Source organism: Solanum lycopersicum, chromosome 10 (genome assembly GCF_036512215.1).
Source record: "Solanum lycopersicum chromosome 10, SLM_r2.1".
NCBI lineage: Eukaryota > Viridiplantae > Streptophyta > Magnoliopsida > Solanales > Solanaceae > Solanum > Solanum lycopersicum.
The window spans coordinates 1,527,551-1,543,492 of record NC_090809.1 but is presented as its reverse complement, the minus strand read 5'-3'; the positions used below and the strand labels follow the sequence as shown (position 1 = coordinate 1,543,492).

General features: G+C 33.1%; 1 protein-coding gene across 4 annotated transcripts; it reads left to right on the top strand.

Annotated features, from left to right (window-relative positions):
* Positions 1-4,343: 4,343 nt before the first annotated feature.
* LOC101246187 (myosin-2-like) lies at positions 4,344-15,895 on the top strand. Of its 4 annotated transcripts, none has more exons than XR_003248359.2 (25): positions 4,344-5,661; positions 6,280-6,381; positions 6,482-6,625; positions 6,711-6,861; positions 6,956-6,983; positions 7,154-7,322; positions 7,464-7,527; positions 7,708-7,721; positions 7,822-7,906; positions 8,745-8,848; positions 8,963-9,101; positions 9,574-9,692; positions 9,810-9,962; positions 10,045-10,134; positions 10,559-10,636; positions 11,035-11,190; positions 11,468-11,668; positions 11,783-11,988; positions 12,067-12,202; positions 12,868-12,997; positions 13,358-13,471; positions 13,550-13,653; positions 13,811-13,880; positions 14,386-14,589; positions 15,070-15,895. XR_003248359.2 is itself a non-coding variant. In XM_010328845.4 (24 exons), exons 1-24 carry the CDS (start codon positions 5,221-5,223, stop codon positions 15,544-15,546), a joined length of 3,609 nt encoding a protein of 1,202 aa, XP_010327147.1. In that variant the 5' UTR covers positions 4,344-5,220; the 3' UTR covers positions 15,547-15,895. The 4 variants fall into 4 exon arrangements, 2 of the variants coding, with proteins under 2 accessions (XP_010327147.1, XP_004248278.1); XR_003248358.2 differs by having other exon boundaries at positions 14,383-14,589; XM_010328845.4 differs by lacking the exon at positions 13,811-13,880.
* Positions 15,896-15,942: the final 47 nt, after the last annotated feature.

The window sequence follows — 15,942 nt, the reverse complement described above, 5'->3', positions numbered from 1 at the left end:
CAATTTTACTAGAAACTAGTAGAGTTGTAAATAATAGAAAGTTTGAAGTTTCATAATCTTTAGCTTTAGATGTTTGTTTCGCGTATAGAAAAAATCTATTTCACGATCCATACCTCATTGGAACTTATAAATATTCATAATTACCCATTCGAACTAACACATATAATTTATTAGATCATCACAAACACCCACAAAATGTTTTCATAAAAGAAACTACATGCAATTAATTTATGTCTCTCTTGAAGGCAAATAATGTATATTATTATATTTTTTAGTACGTAATGAATTAGGTGAGCTATGACAAATGAAAATTGTAGGTCCATGAGCTTTCTTTCAAATGCCACCAATTTTGTATCATTTAATGTTTCAAGAAAAGCATTATGACCATTTTATCATAGCCTAGTGTAGTTGTAAATAAGAGAAACTTTGAACGTTCATAATTTTGGCTTTTGATGTTAGTATCGGGTATATAAAAACTCTATTTCACGGTTCATTAATCATTTGAACTTATAAATACCTATAATTACTGATTTGAACTAACACATAATTTATTAAATCATCACAAACACCCACAAAAAATTTTGATAAAAAAAACTACATGCAATCAATGTGTGTCTCTCTTGAAGGCAAACAAGGTATACTACCATATCTTTTAGTATGTAATGAATTAGGTGAGCCATTAAATATGAAAATTGTTAGTCAATGAGTTTTCTTTCGAATGCCACTAATTTTGTATCATTTAATATTTAAAATGAAGCATCATTACCATTTATGAGAGACTAATGTAGTTGTAAATAAGAGAAACTTTGAACGTTCATAATTTTGGCTTCAGATGTTATTTTCGGATGTAGAAAAACTCTATTTCATGTTCCACACCTCATTTGAACTTATAAATACCTACAATTATCCATTCAAACTAACAAACATAATTTATCAAATCATCACAAACACCCACATATAATTTTTGATAAAAACTGCATGCAATTTATATATGCGTATTTTGAAGGCAAACAATGTATACTACCATATCTTTCAGTATAATGAATTAGGTGAGCCATGACATACGAAGATAATAGCTACATGAGTTTTTCTTTTAATGCCATCAATTTTGTATCATTTTATGTTTAAGGTAAAACATTATGACAATTTTACACGCACTAATGTAGTCGTAAATGAGTTTAGAAAACTATTGTCTCGCTTGACATAAGTTTTATGTGGCATAAGTTCTATAGAAATTAAGTTGCGCAAGATACGTTATAAACATAATATATAAATGTGCTCTTCAACTTAGCTTCAATTGACATCTATACCCTCCAACTTTATGTGTGCACAAGTAAGCACTAAACTTGTATAAAATTAAAAAAAAAAGACACCACCTTCTTACATGACATCCTACATAGCATTTTTATGTCTTGCATAACGTTCTACATGTACTAAATCACTTTTAAATTAAAAAAATGTACATTTTACTCTTTAAAGTAAAACTTCTCGATACAAATCAAATAACTAGACCGTAAAACAAATATCTAAACACCTAACATGGGAGAGATGGATGAAAACATACTCTACTCTAGCACAAGCAATATCAAAAGTTGTAATGATTAGATATAATGTTAGGACTTCTTTTAAGCATAAACATAAATAATTTCAAATAGTATATACTATAAATGTTGATTATTTACACAAAGCATATAACATTGTTAATCTGAAATCATTTATGAAGATTTTATTTTGGAGTAAGATGTTTTCTATATATATCAAGGACGACTTTGTTCATAGAAAATTCAAATCAACGTCGAAATAAAATTTTCACGAACATAATTGAAAATATATAAAGAAGTAAATAAATAAAGAAATTAATGAAATTCGAAATTTGCTATAAATATATAAAAATGATGTTGACATTTGACGTGCAGTGCAATTTTTCCATGAAAAAGGTTTAGGTAGATTATTACACCCTTAACTCAACACGTGAGAACATAACACATATATTGGATCCTAAACTTGGGTTCGAATCTTAACTTTGATCTCAAACTTTCATAGTGTACAAATAAACACTTTAACTATCTCATCTTTCAATAAATAAACACATGATTCCTACCTGGCAAAATGCGTGAAATGCATGCATTATGCGCGGATGAGGGGTAATTTTCGAGGCCCACAAAGGTAGAAAAAATGCTGAAATGACAATTCTACCCTTAATGAATCTCTTTTATATTAATTAAAATTAATTTTAATTTTTTTTAGTTTCAAAATGACATGTAAGATATTTTTTTTTAGAAAAAAAGACGTGTAAAATGTTTAGTTAGTTGACAACCACTGATTGACTCACTAATACACGTGGGAGCGTTTGCATTTCATGCACTTTGGCTCCAAAAATCGCGTGTTTATTTATTGAAAGATAGGATAGTTAAAGTATCTATTTGTGCACTATAAAAGTTTGAGATCAAAGTTAAAATTTGAAGCCAAATTTAGGATCCAGTATATGTATTTTGCCCAAAAATAAAGAAGTATTAGACACTCATCATAATCATTTTTTATTAATGACAATATAAAAAAAAAATATGAAATTTATGATTTTGTACCGCCATTTCATAAAGATAATGCTGTAATAATAATACTAATTAAATTCATCGTTAAACTTATAAATATATAAAATTTATCTTATTACTTATAAAAGATTTGATTTTTATCGAGTATCTAGAATATATTAGTTGAATGACAACGGCATACATGCAATTCTATTTATTATTTTTGACTTAGAATAAAATTAAATTAACACAAGAATTTTTTATTCTTCATGACAAAAAAATATATAATTCTATTTTAATAAACTCCATTTAGATTATATGGAGAGTCTTGATTATGTCAATTTTTTTTCTTATAAATAAAAAATGTAAATATATAGACTTTGCATTTCAAATTACATAATTCTACGTGCTTCAAAATTTAAAAAATATTCCCTTACATGGCTCCAACAAACAATATAAGAAAGTCAATGACCACCACGTCTAATTTTTTTTCTTATATTTTATTTTATTTATTTATTTATAAATTATGGTCAAGCATGAAATATTATAATTATAATAATTAAATTTGATTTAGCACATATAGTTTCAATTATTTAGTGATTTAAACTCAGGATATATTCATTGATTTGGATATGAATTATGCATGTATTAAATTAAGCATAGACGATATTTGAGTAATCTTAATTAGATATATTATGCAAATAAAAAAGTAAAATAATTTATTTATAAACAATTAAACTTTACATAACTAATTTCGACATAAAATAATAACCAACTTCAATATATTATTGATTTACATAACTCCAAATTAACTACCAAATTATTCCTAATAAATTAATTTAACGTTGACTGTTAGCCTACTATAATCCTCTTCGTATTTTATTCAAATTTAAAAATTAAATATTATGTAAATAAATTCGAACTGATCAAAATTAGAAGAAAATAAAAAAACAATATAACAACAAAGAATAAATTAAAACAGGTAATCCCATCATTTACCATCATTGTCTGTCCACCACATTATTAATATTTTTTCCTTTTAATTTATTCATTTAACATATTTTTATCTTATTTTGTAATTTTTAATTATAAAATTAAATAAATTTTGATGTATTCTATTCTTTTTACTTTGTAAAATTTCATACCAAAAAAGAAAAACTATAATTTTTCTTTTTCTTATATTAGAATAAATATCGATACTTCTTCAGTTTAAAAAATTCAATGAATAAAATGTTAATAAAATATAATAATATGTTTAATGAAATTTTTTGTGCTTTTTTAAATGTTCATTTTTAAATTGACATACCTATTAAGAAAATAATTAGTGACGTAGTAAGTTTATCATTTTATCATATTAATTATAAAGTAGATGAAAAATTTTACATTTTTCAAAATAATTAGTCATTTAATTGAGGGAATAATAAGTAAAAAATTTATCATTTCTTGATTTATCAAAATGGATAAGTAATTAAGAATAACTATAAAAGAAAAAACGAACAAGTAAAAAGAGACAGAGAGAGGAATGTGTCCAACTTTATTATTTTGCAAAAATAGAAAAATCGTTAGCTCATATACAAAAAAAAATATATTAACAAATGCTAGTTCAGCGTAACTTGCAAAACTTTTATCGTCTTTTGCGTCACAATAATTTATTTTATTTTCAACCCGCTCAATCTTACCTTGTATCCGTATCCGTCTCGGTCTCGCATAGCTTTAGTTCCACCTCATTATCATTCGTAAATATGATATAATAAGTATTTCTTCACGCTTAATCACATAAATCGTATTATTACACATGTATTATTTGTGTGTGTTTTTATTATGTAATGTTTTTTTTATGGTCGTGAAAAACAATAACCAACTCATAACAGGCCAACACATCTTGTTTATCCATTTTTTCGCCATTTTTTTTCTTCCATTTTTTCTTCAAATCCAAATTGTTTGTTCTTTGTCGACAATTTGTAATCTTATCACATGTGTCAGCTTTGTAATATGTGAAAAGATCTGCAAAAGAAGTTGGTGTTTAACTCTGTTTTTGATTTTTTAGCTTATAAGAAGAAGAAGTTTGCAGAAAGTTTCGTTTTTTTTCACAATTTTGGGAAGAAATAGGAGGTTTATTAGCTCAGAATCCCATTTTCCTTTGGTGGGGTTCGTTTTTCTTGGAGGAATTTGAGGTTTATTGCATTTTTTTTTGTTTGGGATTGGAATTTGACGTTCATGTTCGAGAACCCCACGTAGAAATCTCGAACATGTGTTGAAATCTGAATCTGTAAATCGGGTTTTTGGGATTGTGGGGTTGAAGATTTGGATGAAGATTGTGGGTTACTTTGTTTTTTGATATTAGCTTAAGAAGAAGAGGAAGATTCCAGAAACTTCGTTTTCCAGGAATTTGTTACCATTTGGGGAAGAAACATAAGCTGTATTAGCTCAGACATTTTCCTTTCTTGGGTTTCATTTTTTTCTTAGCAGAAATTGAAGATTATTTCGAGGTTTATTGCTTAATTTGATTGGAATTTATTTGATGTTCATGTTTGAGAACCTTCAATGTGTTTGAATTCTGAATCTGTATCAGTGTTTTTGGGATTGTGGGGTTGAAACAATGTTCAGATTTGAATGAAAACTGTTTTTGATAACAGAAATTTCTAAAAAAAGTGAAGCTTGTTTTCCTCTCTTAATTTGGAACTTGAAAATGTCGTCGGTTTCGGAAACTTCTAGAACTCTTAGTTCTCTGGAAGAAATGCTGGAAGCCCTTAAGCAAAGGGACGAGAATGAGAAGCCTAAAGATTGCCCACCAGCATTACCATTTAGGCCAAAGTTAGCTTCGAGAACTAGGCCTCCTTCTCCGAAGAGATCGATGCCTGGTACCCCGGAAAAGCGTGACATCGAATTGGAAAATGGCAAAAGAGAAGAAGAGTTTAAAGGGAAACTAATTAATGTGTTTGGAGCCAAAATGTGTAAAGAGGTGGATTCTAATAGTGAGTCACCTTATGTTAATTCATCAGCTCAAAAGGAATATAGACAGAGATTTTGGGAAAACGATGGTGCCAAGCTTGATAACAAGCTTCCTTATTCTCTCCCAAAGTTTCGCGAGGACGAGTGGGACGACAATATCAGTTATTTTATTGAAAAGGTAATAGGAACTGTAGAAGTTGTGTATTGTTCAGTTTTATATGCTTAGTATGCTAATTTTGTTTGTTTGATAGAATGTTGAATTCTGATTACGGGAATGTGGGACTTCAGTTACTAGAAATCCTTAAGAGTTTGAATTGATCTTCTTGGCTTGGGAAGTTGCTATTATCGTTTGTTGACTAATTATCTAGTTAATATAGACAATTCATATAGCTTAACTAGGTAGGGCGTTTTGGATTAGGAGAACTCAAAATGTGAGGACAAGAGAGAATTTTCTGTTTGGTTGGACAATCCACAGTACAGCTGCTCAAGTTTGTGAATATAGTTTGGAATATCTTTCAGCTCTTTTCTTTCTTGAGCTTATTGCAGTTTACCTGTAAGTATTTGGGCATGTTTTGGAATACTAATAGTTTTAACTAAATGGTGGGTTGGTAAACAAAATTGTTCATGTTCTACATCGAACTCCCATTGTTTGTCGAAGTGTGTTGGTTTTTCTTTTTGGCAGGAAGATTTCATGAATTTTACCTGATGTGGTATAGCTTTTGAGACATTTTTTTGAATGTAATTAACGAGTATATTAATGGTGGTCCACACTCATCTTCAAAGCTCTGTATTTCAGAAGCTTCGTGTTTGGTGCCATCTGAAAAATAGACAGTGGGAACGAGGACAGGTGCAATCAACTTCTGGAGACAAAGCCTCAGTATTGCTCTCTGATGGCAGTGTAAGTTCACCTGTTCTGGCTATTCACTATGAGGAACAATGAAGTTTAAAATAATTGAATTAAAAATATGTATTCGTACTTAGACTTTGTCAAACTTTAGGTTGTGGCAGTGCCCGTTGGAGAGCTTTTACCTGCAAATCCAGATATTCTTCAGGGCGTGGATGATCTCAGACAACTTTGTTATCTTAATGAGCCATCGGTTCTTCACAACCTCCAATATAGACATGCTCAAGATAGAATATATGTGTGTACTCTTAAGATAGCTCACTGTCTCATCAGATGTAGAATATCATGCCTTCTTTTAATGTTTTCTGTCCCTATGCTTACAGACTAAGGCAGGGCCTGTTCTAATAGCAGTCAACCCCTTCAAAGAGATCCAATTGTATGGGAGCAAATTTGTTACAGCATACAAGCAGAAACTCTTGGATAGTCCTCACATTTATTCTGTTGCTGAAACTGCCTACAGTCAAATAATGGAAGGTCTTTATAATTCCTAAGTTCATTCCTGGTCTCTGAAACTTTTAGATGACATTAGTTGATCCTTATTTTCTTGCTTCTCCTGTGCACCTTGCAGATGAAATAAATCAATCCATCATCATAAGGTTGGTTGAAGTGTCTCATTGTTAGAATTTGTAAAGCGAAGTATCTGATGATAGTAAAAGTGTTCCTCTACACTGGTTGAGTAATTGCATGTCTTGGTTGTAATGATCAAATTTGTGGTAAGCCTAATGCTTGTATTTTCAAACAACTAACTTCTCTTCATATCATTTAGTGGGGAAAGTGGATCTGGGAAGACGGAAACAGCAAAATTTGTGATTGAATATTTGGTTATGATTAGTGGAGGCAACAATCGTGTAGAAAGTGAGCTGCTGCAGTCAAGTTACATATTGGAGGCTTTTGGAAATGCTAAAACCCTCAGGAATAACAACTCCAGTCGATTTGTCAGTCTCTACATCTTCCTTTGTTTGCTATCTTTTTTTGGGGGGTGGGGGTGGGGGTAGGGGTGTAAATTGAATAACTACTTTGGATTGGTTATGGCCCTTTTATGCACTTGAACTAACAGATGCTCTGATGAGTTGCAGGGAAGGTTGATTGAAATTTATTTTAGTGCAGAGGGAGGAATTTGTGGTGCTAATGTACAAGCATGTAAGGATGTTAATTGAGATGAATTTCCTTACAAAAAAAAAGTCTTGTCACTTGTTACTTGTTAATATTGTTTTTGGTATCAATTTGTTGAAATTGTTTTGTAATGTTATTTGTCCCATGTTACTGACTTCTACCAATCTTTGTGCATGTCTAATATGTTGATGCTTAAATAATGGATAGTTCTTCTTGAAAAGGTGGGCATTTTTCTCTTGTGTATTCTTCCTTGTATTTTCTTGCTATAATTGTGTCTGTTCATCAGAGCTGAATCTTTCTGAGACATGTCTAATTTGGCAGTCTAGAGTGGTTCAACTGGCTCATGGAGAGAGGTCTTACCATATCTTTTACCAACTATGTGCTGGGGCTCCTTCTTCTTTGAGAGGTTTGGATTCTGATATTGAACTTTTCATTATAGTCTTCTTTTGTTACTTATTTTACTTGTTTTGGGCTTTACATCTGTCATGGGCTCCACATTTTAATTTCTCAGTAGGATGTGATTTTTCAGTAATTTCTCTGAATTTATAAACATTTTCAAGCCGTGAACCATCTTCTATTGTTACTGTTGTGTTGTACTACCTGTAAGATGTTTCTCTTCATACCTTTTTCAGAATGGATATTACTATGATTCTAAAAGCAACATAGGAGCTATAATTTTCTGAACAAGTGCTTTTCATTATCAGAAAACATTAGTTGAAGAACTTTTGTTGGTGATGGTGATCTTTTGTTTGAATTTGTGATATTGTAATGGTAAATATGCGTCAACTTGCAATCACAAGTCTGTAGTTATTTTTTTTACTGGATGCTGTTGAATGTGGAATACAATAGGTATCTGCTTGGTGCATGAAAGTTTGAGTTGGAAAATTTGGAATTTGAGCATAAACTAGATGGAGTAGAGTAGATTATATCAAGTGACTGGAAACACCTGCAACACTGTCTTTGAATGAAATTCTTTGAGTTCTATGTACATATATGTGTGCTTTTTTCTTTTTGGTTCAAAAGACCACCTGACATAATATTAGGCATTTCAACTTCTTTGGCTTTCGATTATTCTAGAAGTGGGACCACTGTTTCTTGGCTAGATGTGTGATTCAATACTCTACAGCTCTGAATAATTCTTTTTTGTGTCTCTTTTTTAAAAGGAGAGGTGGGTGTTAAACATTGAAGTCCTTGAAAGATTTTGTACCTTCACATTCAGAACATTTGTGTGATTCTTTTGGCAGATAAACTTAAGCTGAAAGGTGCTTCGGAGTACAACTTTCTCAACCAGAGTGATTCGTTAGAGATCCATAATGTTGATGATGCAAAAAAGTTTCATATGCTTGTGGTGAGCTCAAGGGATCAGATTGGTTAATTTAGATTTTAATTCTATTGCATTCAATTCAAAGTAATGTAGGATCATTTTGTTGTTATTAATTCCTTTGATGTACTCCCTTTTCAGAAAGCCCTAAACACTGCGGGGATTTCTGAAAGAGACCAGGAACATACTTTTCAGATGGTTGCTGCAGTGCTATGGCTGGGAAACATAACATTCCAAGCAATTGGCAATGGAAACAATGTTGAAGTTGTGCAATGTGAAGGTGAGCTATTTATGTGAAGTGCAATTTTGCTAATTTTGCACTATAATGTTCTTTCTCCTTTGAGACAGTGTATTGTTTTGTCATTGTCAGTTTTGCTACTTTTCCTGGACTTGTATTTTCAACTGCAAGTTTACTCTTTTGTAATCATCTTTTCTCTGAGCCTTTGAGGTTCTATTTTAAGGTGTTTTTTCACTCTTTTAGGCCATGAGCAGGTTATAACGTCATAAAACCTTTTTTTAGGCTTTATGGGAAATTTTTTTGCTTTCTCAAGATAATTCTTTTCTTTCCCCTTTTTCCTTGTGTTCTTCCATTTATGACTATTTTGATTTTTGTGTCTCTTTCATGCGAGGATTTTGAATTATGCCTTATTGTGCTAGTTTCCTGATACAGTTTTTATAGGTTTTTTATAATTGTGCTTAACTGGAGGTACTAAAGCTAACATGTTTGGTATTTTACTATTCTGGTGTTGCAGCCGTTATAAATGCTGCTAGTTTGATGGGCTGTAGTGCTAATGACCTCATGCTAGCTTTATCAACCAGGAAAGTACAAACTGGCAAAGATAAGGTTGTCAAGAGTTTAACCATGCAACAGGTTCGTTACTCAGTTGTATGGGCTCTGCATCAAATACGTTATTTTTGCAGTTTTGATTTCGGAACTCCTACCTTTTCTTTCAAGAACCATAACGGAATGGTTTTAACTCTGATTCAGGCAATTGATACAAGAGATGCAATGGCCAAGTTCATCTATGCAAACCTGTTTGACTGGATAGTGGATAAAATTAATAGATCTCTTGCAATGGATAAAGAGAAGACTGGTAGAAGAATAAACATTTTAGATATTTATGGTTTCGAATCATTTGAGGTAAATTGATTTTCAAGATGTTGTTACTATTGTAAAACATAAAAAGATATCTGTTATCCCACTTGCCATTTTTTCTTTGCAGAAAAATAACTTTGAACAATTTTGCATTAACTATGCAAATGAGAGGCTCCAGCAGCATTGTTACCGACATCTCTTCAAACTTGAGCAAGAAGTAAGCACATCAGCATGCTTCATAGTTACTGACTTCTTGTTTCTTCATGCATTTTCTTTTGGGATAATGTTCTTATTTCTTTATTCCTTTCAGTTACTCACTTCTTTTTACATAAATAGGAAAACAAAGAACTAGGCTTTTTGCTGACTTTGCATCAGCTGATTATAATATAAGTGGAGTTTTTACCTTGTAAAAGAAAGAGTGAAATTTTTCATGAAAACTGGAGTGAGAAAGTCTGATCTCATATTTTAGGACCTCGGGTGCTGTCTGCAAATGTTGTTATGTTGTGCAGACGAAATAAAGATCGTTGTCAGACACTTTTCTCTCTGATTTGTGGCATATCTGAGCCTTATTCTGACTCCTGTAGATACTTACTACAGCTTATGTCAGATAGTGATCCCAAAACTGATGTATTGTAATTCAGGAATATGAATTGGATGGAATTGATTGGACAAAGGTAGATTTTCAAGACAACCAAGACTGCTTGGATCTATTTGAAAAGGTATGTCTGACTTTTGGGTCTTTTCTTCCACTCATTTTGCATTCAATAATGTTCATTGTCTGCTAAATTTCTTTGCTTCAGATTACTCTTCTAACACTTCAGCACAACACAGTCATTATCTTGTTTTGTTTTCTCTTGTATTGTTCTTACTCTTTCTCATATTCAATTGTTGATTTGGATAAGAAGAGACACTTGTTCCCTTATTAGAAAAGAAGAGACACTTGTTCATTCTGATAATCATAATTTTGATGGTCATCATTTACACACGCTATATTCTCATATTGTAGAAGTTAAAACTACTTCTTGGCAGTGAAGTTGTGAAAATGCTAACATATTCAGTAGACGTTCTTATGATAAATCATCACCTGATCTTTGGATTCTAATGATGCCTTCTGCAGAAACCCATTGGGATAATATCTTTATTGGATGAAGAATCAAATTTTGATAAAGCGACTGACTTGGCCTTCGCCAATAAGCTTAAGCAGCACCTGAAAGCTAACCCTTGCTATAGAGGAGATACGGAAGAATTTGGCATTCGCCATTATGCTGGAGAGGTCAGTTTCTTTCAGAAATGTGTCCTTTTTGGCGTCAGTCTTGAGAACTTGTGCCCTATGATATATATGTAGTCATGAAAGATAATTTCCTTGCTTGAACTGAGACTCGTGTGAGGAAATTAAGGTTTGGAATCTGATGCATTAGAATTTGCAAAAGGGTAACAATTGATGTTTCAGGAAATGAAGATCAATAAGCTTCTTTCAAATATCTTTGGTATTGTTGCTAGCTTTAAACATTTCTGTTTTATCATTGTAAAAGTTTTTTCATCTTGTTTAGGTTATCTATGACACAAGTGGTTTCTTGAATAAGAATAGAGATCCAGTGCATCCCGACACTATTCAGCTACTCTCATTGAGCAGTGAAGACTTGCTCAAGTTGTTTGCCTCCTCTTTTGCTAATCAGTCCAAGAAAACAGCAAGTTCAAGTCATATCAAGATATCAGACTTTCAGAAGCAAACAGTTGCTACTAAATTTAAGGTAGTAATGCCATTTTCTTAATTTCTTATAAGCATTTTATGTTAAATATTTGAGAAAATAACTGTGTTATAATGCTGAAAAAATAGTCAATATTGTCTTTATCAAATCTTGCAGGATGTGTTGTTCAAATTGATGCAGCAGTTGGAAAGTACTGCGCCACACTTCATTTGTTGCATAAAACCGAACAATAAGCAGGTTCCTGGCATGTACAGCAATGATCTCGTCTTTGAGCAGCTCAGAAGCTACAGTCTTCTTGAGGTTGTTCGGATCTGTAGATCTGGGTATCCTACTAGGATGACACATCAAGAATTCTGTATAAGGTGAAATGTGTGCTCCTCGCTGTACTGCTAAGTTTCCCTTTTGGATGCGTTGTGATTTATACAAATGTGGTTATTTAGGTATGGTGTCCTCCTTCCAGAAGACCATGAACGCAAAGATCCCTTAAGCATGTCTGTTACCATTCTGCGGCAATATGACATCCTTCCTGAGATGTACCAAGTTGGGTTTACAAAGTTATATTTTCGGGCAGGACAGGTAAGTTTTTTTTTTCTTAGTTTCTCGAGTATACCTATGTTTTCTTTCTTTATAAAAAAATATTTTGATTGCCATAAATCATTGATGCAGATGCAACTTGTAACTTATTTAATCATAGCTATTACAGAATTAAGCAAATAAAAATTGTAATGTCTCTCAAAAATTAATTAGCTACATCACACGAGAATTTCAGATTTAAGAAGCACATATGACCTCATATATTTCTGCAAATAGTCCCATGATATTAGAACAATGAGAAATGACAAAAGATGTGCTAATAATTTTTCTAGGGAAAATGCACAAGTACCCCTTCAACTACCCCTGAACTTATTTTATAAGTAATTTTCTATCCCTTTTCAGCCTACGTGGCACTAGCTTGAAAAAAAAGTCAAGCAGTGTTGGGCCCACAAGATAGTGCCACGTAGGCCAAAAAGGGGTAGAAAATTACTTATAAAATAAGTTCAGGTGGGTAATAGGACTTTAATATAGTATAAGTGTGTCTCTGACATTTCAGGCATAGGTTGAGGGGGTACTTGTGCATTATCCCATTTTTCTATGATAAGTGCTAAATTTGGACTTCCAATGAGGCAATGGGTGTGCATGTTACTAAAGAATAAATTTCCTAGTCTATCAATTTTCTGAACTTCTATCATGGCGACTTATAGATTGCTGTGCTGGAGGATGTGAGGAAACAAGTTCTGCAAGGCACTCTTGAGGTGCAAAAGTGCTACAGTGGTCCTCATGCTCGTCGTGACTTCCATGAGCTCAAAGGAGTAGTGATCGTACTTCAATCATGTAAGGCTGAACGTTTTGCAGCAGTTCATTTTTAGAAAGAATGTTGTTCAACCTTCAAAGAAGTTATTAATGAACAGAATTTTCTCTCGCCAGTTTTATTTGTACATTACTTCTGTTTATTTCAAACTATTTCTCTTTTTCAGTTAAAAAAAAAAAAATAACTGCTTTTTCAAAATTATTTAGTCGATAACTTCCAAGTTCTTGAGAAACCAGTGATTCCATATCCAAACTCCTTTCTCTCATTTCTTTCTTTCTTCGTTCCTTTCTTTTTAGTGGGAATAAGTTGATGTCATGGAATTTTCTAGAATTTTTAATTCGAGGTAGTACGTGGTGATATGATGTCAAAATATTTTATTGTAGTTGTTCGTGGTGAAATTGCTCGAATGCAGTATAAGGATTTTCTGGAGTCTAAACAGAAAAACGCTAATAAAGAAAATGATGAGCAGCTGGTGGCTGCTCTGCAGATACAATCAGGTAAAGTTTTTTCTTTTGGCATCTAAGGTTACGAATTTCAAATATGGATTTGTTTGCCTAACTTTTCTTTTCTTGCAGCTATTCGTTGCTGGTTGGCTCATAGGCAACTTAATCAACTGCAGAAGTCAAAAAAGTTAAATCAAGACAGACCAAAACCAGCCAAAAAGACTACGGAGGTGAAGGTAATCTGTTCGGTAGATGATCATCAATGTCTTTATGTGCAAGCTCTCTTGTGTCAACTTCTGTTTATCTAGATGGTCCCTAGCATGAAATAGTTTATCTTTTTACTAAAAGCTTTTCCATAAGTTCTATTGTAACTTGTCTTCTTTCTTCATTCAGAATTCTAGTATCTGCTTCAGGATTAATATCTTTAAGAATTTGGTGGCCTGTTGCGTGAAGCCAGTTTTAGGTATCTTTTCCCCCCTTTTAGCAAATCCAACTTTAGGTGTTCTGATACTTTTCCTATATGAAAAATAAAAAAATGTTTCTTAATGTTTTATCCTTTCTCAAGAGGATTAAATACTTAGTCCTGAAATTGTTGTGTGTTTGATTCTTTAAATTAGAAGGTAAAAAGTGAGAAAAATGTCTGTTTCAATGCATAGGAAGGCTCTTTTTTGGTTTAGTTGTTAATCCTATAGTGCATCCCCTAAATCAATTAATTAGCAGCCAAAAAAGAAGGAAAAAGTACAGTTTGTGAAGAGTAAATGGTGGACCCCAAACCCCTTTCTCTACCTTATAATCCACTCTCTTTTTATATGTTCTAACTGCCCGTGGCTGTCGCGCAAAGTGGAGTCTAATTTTAGGAACTAATCTGCACACTCTGGAGGCAACAAAGTAGCATATCTAACACTTCACTTTGACTTTTGAGAGTAAGATTGACTCTGTAGTAAGCCTATTTCTTTTAATCTCAGCAGGACTTGCCTGCAGAAATTTTACCTTCTGTTGTCGAAGACCTCGAAAGGCGGGTTTTGGTGGCTGAGACAACCCTTGAAGAGAAGGAAAAGGAAAATGCTGCCCTAAAGGAGCAAGTGAATCAATTGGAGTCCCGATGGTCAGATTATGAGGCCAGGATGAGGTCGATGGAGGAGATGTGGCAAAAACAAATGGCATCATTGCAGGTTAGTAATATCTCCAAATCCGTGTGATCATAGAGAAGAGAGAGTTTTTCTATTTTGTTGTGTCTTCTTACTAGTGCTGTAGTCTAATGATTCGGGTTTATGATAGAGAGATGTATTAGGTCCATCAGATTCCGATGCAAAATCAGCCATATGAAGCTCTCTGTAGTTCCTAACCATAATCCTGCTTTGTCAATGACTTGAAATCTATTATGATATAACGAACGTTCATCTAGTCATGATGCTTCTTCGGCATTGAACAGACAAACATATCTCCTTAGCCCAGTGGAAGAGGCACTTGGGGCCTGGGAAGCAAACAAATAAATCTGAGCAGAGTGTCTTATTCAGTAGTTGATATTTGGGCCGTTAATGTTATTTTAATTTGCTTTCGGGTGTAGAGTGTATGCATATGTTCTTGATATTCCATATTCATGAACGATAAATCTGCTAACGTCTTATACATCAAATGCTTTGCTTTGGCAGGCAAGTTTGGTTTCAGCCAAGAAGAGCCTTGGTGTTGACAATTCTGCCAGTCACCCTGGAAAACTTGAAGGTTCCCCATCTCCTTGCGGTTATGAATCTGAAGACACTACAACAACTATGGGCACTCGCACTCCTGGGGGCAGCACTCCTATAGAATATGCTAGCAACGGTGTAGATTTTGGAGGTATTAGAGAGATTAATGGTGGTTTATGTGTAGTCAATTACCTTAGCAGGGAGTTTGAGCTACGAAAACAAAATTTCGATGATGAAGCCTTGGCAATTAGTCAGTTAAAGTCAGGGCAGTTACAGTCTACTAGTCCTGCAGAAGATTTTCGAAGACTCAGACACAAGTTTGACGAATGGAAGAAAGACTACAAGGCTCGGTTAAAGGAGACAAAGTCGAAGGTACACAAGCTTGGTTATTCAGAAGCAGAGAAAACTCGTAGAAATTGGTGGGGTAAGAAGAGCAAAAGATAACTACTACTTCTTCTTCGTCGTCTTTTCTGTGTGAAAAATGTATAGATAGAAACTCATTTTCCCAACCATGGGTTCTTAAGCATAGCAGACTTAGCGGAGACCGGGGAACGTAGTGTGCTCCTATTCGAAAGGATCCACTCCCTCCTTAGATAGTTCTAGTCCTGTTTGTGATTATGTTTGTTTGTAGACACTATGTTAGGTTCATGAACATACATGCATAGAGTTTTGCAGAACTTGTGATAGATCAGTTGCAGCTGCAGAAGAGTGATGTATTTTACAACTCAAATGAGTATTAAAAATTGATTGCATTTTGCTTACTATTACTAATATATTTCTGGATCTTCATTCACAGCTATTTTGATTTGATGCACTTGAGTCGAGGGTCTTTTCAAAATA

Coding starts and splice junctions, on each gene's coding strand:
- LOC101246187 (XM_004248230.5), top strand. CDS start 5,221: ATGTCGTCGGTTTCGGAAACTTCTAGAACTCTTAGTTCTCTGGAAGAA. Junction 6,984..7,153: donor AATCAATCCATCATCATAAG/GTTGGTTGAAGT, acceptor CATATCATTTAG/TGGGGAAAGTGGATCTGGGA. Junction 10,135..10,558: donor TCTTCAAACTTGAGCAAGAA/GTAAGCACATCA, acceptor ATTGTAATTCAG/GAATATGAATTGGATGGAAT.